Source organism: Zeus faber (genome assembly GCF_960531495.2).
Source record: "Zeus faber genome assembly, chromosome: 15".
Classification (NCBI taxonomy): domain Eukaryota; kingdom Metazoa; phylum Chordata; class Actinopteri; order Zeiformes; family Zeidae; genus Zeus; species Zeus faber.
This window is the reverse complement of record NC_137194.1, coordinates 14,975,008-14,980,273: the sequence shown is the minus strand read 5'-3', so window position 1 is coordinate 14,980,273 and position 5,266 is coordinate 14,975,008. Positions and strand designations below refer to the sequence as shown.

Genomic DNA, 5,266 nt, shown 5'->3' with positions numbered 1-5,266 from the left:
CATCACCGTCGGTTCAGTGTTTGTCGAAATGAACTCACGGTCCGTTGGCGAAGTCGTTCATGAGCGAGGGCATGCTGGTGAACGTGAGGACGGGGATCAGGGCGAAGGGCAACTGCGTGGGGACGACAGGGAGACCGAGAGTTGTGACCCAAGTCGTGGCGAACGAGGCCTCCTCGCGTCCTGTGGGATCCCGTCGGATGGACGGGCTTTCTCACGCTCTGGCTCTCACCTGCATGCTCTGCAGCACGTTGAGGAAGTCGTTCATGCCGGTCAGGTCCTGCACGTCTTGGAAGATGGCCACCAGCAGAGTGGGCGTGATGGCCAGCGAGCGGGTCAGCAGCACCCGAGAGAAACGCGACCAGCGCAGGTTCAGGAAGCCCTGCGGAGAGAACCCCAGGCACAAATTGGCGCATGAACCGTTTATTACTGGATTCATCTGTTGGTTTTGGATTTTTCTTTGCGCTGCCTTTAAAAAAACCTTTTTCATCCCAGTCGCTGACACGTTTATAAACAATAGCCAACCAATAACCACTCTGTTGGGTCATAGGATCGATAATCTTCAAACGTAATGAATCCAAACGATCTCGAGGGAAACCTCTAATCAAAGGGTTAAAGGTCAAGGAGGTGAAAGGGCGATGTTTTATTTTTAGGTCGCAAGTTATCTGGGCGCTCCGTATTCTCCACCTTCTCCCACCCACCTCCATAACAAACTGCCCGGAGTAGGTCCCCGTCATGGTGGAGCTCTGGCCGGCCGCGAGGATTCCCACAGCCCAGATGTAGAGTGCTGCCGGGCCGAAGACACAGCCCAAAACCACCCCCTAACACCGCACGCACGCACGCACGCACGCACGCACGCACGCACGCACGCACGCACGCACGCACGCACGCACAAACACACACACACACACACACACACACACACACACACACAGTGTGTGTGTGTGTGTGTGTGTGTGGGAGGGGGGAGGGAGGGGACAAATAGGTCACACAAGTAAATGACTCATAGTAAATGACTCCTTCAATGGGAGAACACAGGGAAATTAAAGCGGATCTTAGCGCCTTACCCCTTTGAGAATGTCCACCTCTAGGGTGTTGTTGTCCACGGGGATCAGGTGGGAGTTGGGACTGCCGGACTTGTTGCAGACAAGGTTCTGGGATTGGGAGAAGGCAGCACGGGTGGGTGAATATCATCAACCAGAAGTTGAGCGGCGTAGTTGTTCTGCCGTGGCCCCTCAGAGCGGGTCGCAGGCGGACTCACCACCTCCGCGTTGGTGCGTCCGTAGAAGGCCTCGGCGAAAACGGCCACCACGAACACGTTGATGAGGAAGGAGACGAAGAGCGCGATGGACGACTCGATGAAGAAGTACTTGTTGGCCTCTTTGATTTCCCTCCTGCTCGATCGATCCACTTCTCTGGACTGGTAGAGATTATCGTCGCTTTCATAGACGTCAACCCACATCACCGGAACGACAATGGGCCGGACGCGGCGTGTCTCACCTTGACCAGGGCAGAGTGGAGGTAGATGTTGTGCGGCATGATGACGGCGCCCACGATGCCCACGGCCTGCTCCAGCTGAGCGGGCCCGCAGCCCTCGCAGTACGGCGCGAACATCCCCTTCAGCAGCTGGCCCTGGTCGGGACGGGCCGTCACATACTGGTGGGACGAGCGAGCGAGTGGAGGGGAGAGAGAGAGAGAGAGAGAGAGAGAGAGAGAGAGAGAGAGAGAGCGAGAGGGTTTTTTTTTTTTTCTGCGAAGAGCCCATTTCCTATTCACATACGTCTTCTTTATCGGGAGACGTATCTCAGTACCTCATATCCGAAGGTGACGGCCATGATCGTGATGAGCACGCCAAAAAAGGCCTCCAGCTTCCTCAGGCCTGAGTGGAGGCAAGGGAAAAGAACACTTGTGAGTGTATTGTGAGTGTTTCTCCCCCAGCGATCTGAAGACGATACCCCGTAATAAATCAGCCGAGGCCGCGCAGCCTTACCGTACTTGTCCAGGAAGAGGAAGCCAAACGTGTCGATGATGGTGATGAGGACGCCGCCCCACAAGGGTATCCTGTGTGTATAATCAACACAGAGGAAGCGATAAAACATTTGAAGAGCGCTCGTTAAAAACCGCGGCCCCCGTTCCCCGCGGTCTTAAAAAAAATTTGAAATCCACACGCTCCCCGGCGACGCGCGGCCCCCACCACCTGCCAGAGGAGAGCAGGTTCAGAGCGATGGCGCTGCCGATCACCTCCTGCATGTCCGAGCCGATGATGGCCAGCTCCACCATCAGCCACAGGAAGATGCGAGGGACCTGGACGGGGTGACACTGACAGTTAGTGGGGTGGTATATTTCACACGGCGCTCGTCACATTACTCAATCGACCAAATCGATGACGAGGAGTCACGACACATTTTAAATAGATTGTGAACTTTTCTGGTTCTGCCTTTTCTGGTCAGGAGGTCAAAATGGACATTTTTTGTGTATGCTAGACATAGTGTAGACTAATACAATTAATGGTTTTCATTATTGTTTCGTGTACATTAAGACATCTCCCGACAAAGATATATAGGTTTGTTTTCCTTAAGTATATTTTAAAAAATGGGTGAAGTGAAACCGCGACGGCAAGTCGGCGAAAACTTTTAAATTTGACTTTTTTGGGGTCGTGAACGCGAGAAGGCAAGCCATGGTTATGGCATTGGCCGATGTCACATGGCTCTGGCTCTCTGAGGTTTTGCTTTGTTTACAGGAGGATTGTTTTTTTTCTTGAGGAATTAATGAGGCGCAGACATTTTCTATGCAAATTGCAAAACTTCCACACCTTCCTCTGCATAATTGTTCCATAAGTCATTTCTATATTTAATGTAAATATCTTGGTAAAAAATAAATTGAACCAAGGTACAATTTTAATTTGGGGCCCTATGCTGTTTCGTTTATGGCAATATTTTGATTCCAGGGCTGCAGTTCTTGCTATTACTCAAGGCTGATTATGCAAATGAGGCAATTTACAGTGAGCCAGGGCAGGTGCTGCAGCTCAACGCATCTCAGAGCCAATCCCCAAAGCAAACACAGTGAGATTAAAAAAAAAAGCCATGTATGGAAATCCTCCATCGGGTCGAGGCATTTGTTGCCTCGTTTTGACAGGTCGGATGGATGACTGCGAGCGGAGGGAGGTTCTCACGGTCGGGTATTGACGGTGGCAAACTTCGGCCAGGTGCATCCCAGTGACCACGCCCAGTCGGATCGCCAGCCGCTGCAGCAACAAGCCGATGATGGTGGCGCCCAGCAGCACCCACAGGAGCTGGCGGATGGAAGGGAGCGTGTCAGGAAGCCGTGAAAATGCCAACCGTGGGTCCATCCTTCCTTCTGCCCCGTGTCAAATAAGTCCTTTGTGGTGTGAAATGCGACGCTCACCTTGAAGCCGGCTTTGGCGCCCGACTGCAGGTCGGACTCTATGTTCCCCGGGTCCAGGTAGGCTATGCTCATCAGAAATCCAGGTCCAGTGAAGGCCCACAGCTTTCGGAAACTAAACCCCACCTGGAGGACAGAGGAAGAGGGCTTGGGAGTAACTGCGAAGTAAAACCCAAACCGTTGATATGGAACTTTGCGAAGGAGCTGCTGCGATTGCAAGCGTTAACTGCAAATGGATCCCTCACTGTGGGAGAAGTCAACAGAAAGTAAGTGAACTTGAAACAAAAGCCAACTAATACCTGATAAATATAGAAACAGAAAACCTCTCATGAATATACATTACTCATTAGTCGTCACTTTTCAGAAAGTTCAAGCCAGAAACAAATATTTGTTTGATATGTTGCTGCATATCTTATCGGGCTTGGGTGGGATGGATGGCCGTTATACTGCTTGAATTGCCATTTTTGGCCAAAAAAAATTGCCAATGCCGTTTTTTTTTTCTAATAAAAAAAGATACACAATGCAGGTTTAATACAGTGTATTACCACAGTGTGAAAGCCTTTGAAGCTCTGGCACAAATGACTAGAAATCATTTATATTGCTCATCATGGGCGACGGACCTCGACACGGACCTTGGAAACGGAATCGGGTCCTTAGGGCCACACAATACCTTGCTGCCGTCCTCCGGAACCTCGACTCTCTGGCCAAAATACGTGCCGGCCACGCTTTCATCCTGCCCCTCGAGGAACACGGCGGGCGTGAGGGCCGCTCGGTGTGCCGTGATTACCTCCGTCTCCTCCTCCGCAGCTCCGCCTAAAGTATGTCCGCCGAATGAATCAAAGCAAGAACTCAAATGAACCAAAGAGTCAGCGAGGTCAGCCGACATTCTCCAGACTCAACGTTCCCCAAGAGCAGTTTAAAACACAGTCATCGGGAGTAAATGTGGTCACAGACTTCCTGTTGACTTGCCGACGGGTATGAACTGAGTGACATGCCTGCATAATAAAAGAAGGTTTGTTTACAGGACGCAAGGCATTATTGCCGTTAAAACGACCCTAATTTGATACCCATGTTACAAGCGAAAGGGTTGATGTTATTCCAACTGAACTGATATAAATCTCGCTATCAGCCCAATAGTGTGTTTTGTCCTCATATATATGCACATGTGAACTTAGAAAACCCACCTCTAGTTTGGACTTGGTCCTGATCGGTGGGAACACTGGGAGGGAGAGACGAGATGTGGATGCTCTCAGGAAGGGGTTGTTGATCTGGAAGCACACCAGCAATTACGCAGGGATTACATTGTGTACAGCACTACAACAAGTGAACACAAGACTAAAAAGGAGCCCCCCCAACACACACACACACACACACACACATAACTATTGAGAAATTTCAACAAGGAAACATGGTCTTAAACCAGTGATTGTTATCAGACACATTTTAAAAAATGAACCTTAATAGCAGATATGGATAAAGAAATAAATGCGTTGAATCACCTTCAAGTTAACAACAAAGTGTTTTCCTGTGTGTGTGCGTGTGTGTGTGTGTGCGTGCGATCAGGTTGCTCCGACTGTCATCCCCTGGCCCCAGCAGTCGGAATGCACTGGCATGTGGTATTTAGCCACATTTAAAACCCTTCACCTGAGCTCCAAAAGGGGAACATCCTGGTCGCCGTGGGTGTGGCTGTGGCCCCCTTCCAGTTTCTTTGGGGGGAGCGTCTCCACCTGAAGCGAAACCGTCGGTGTATTTGTCGATCAATTCCCACTCGGTAAGTTACCGATCTGCCGGTGAGAATGGAAGGAAGGAAGGCAGGAAGGAGGGAGGGGACAAATAGGTCAAATTCCAAGGCAAATGTTTGACTGGA

The 5,266-nt window shown here is 50.6% G+C and overlaps 1 protein-coding gene across 1 annotated transcript in view; it reads right to left on the bottom strand.

Moving 5' to 3' along the window:
- The window catches only part of LOC307241193 (natural resistance-associated macrophage protein 2-like), a gene marked incomplete at its 3' end in the record, with an annotated part of 4,235 nt that extends 746 nt beyond the window's left edge, over positions 1 to 3,489 (bottom strand). Inside the window, exons 1-11 of the mRNA XM_080015229.1 lie at positions 3,403 to 3,489; positions 3,170 to 3,289; positions 2,195 to 2,301; positions 1,988 to 2,058; positions 1,809 to 1,876; positions 1,498 to 1,653; positions 1,259 to 1,417; positions 1,065 to 1,151; positions 699 to 818; positions 230 to 379; positions 39 to 112 (exon numbers count right to left, since the gene is read on the bottom strand). Of these exons, the coding sequence (XP_079871355.1) occupies positions 39 to 112; positions 230 to 379; positions 699 to 818; positions 1,065 to 1,151; positions 1,259 to 1,417; positions 1,498 to 1,653; positions 1,809 to 1,876; positions 1,988 to 2,058; positions 2,195 to 2,301; positions 3,170 to 3,289; positions 3,403 to 3,474 (1,184 nt within the window). The 5' untranslated portion in view covers positions 3,475 to 3,489. The remainder of the gene's footprint in view (positions 1 to 38; positions 113 to 229; positions 380 to 698; positions 819 to 1,064; positions 1,152 to 1,258; positions 1,418 to 1,497; positions 1,654 to 1,808; positions 1,877 to 1,987; positions 2,059 to 2,194; positions 2,302 to 3,169; positions 3,290 to 3,402) is intronic.
- Positions 3,490 to 5,266: the final 1,777 nt, after the last annotated feature.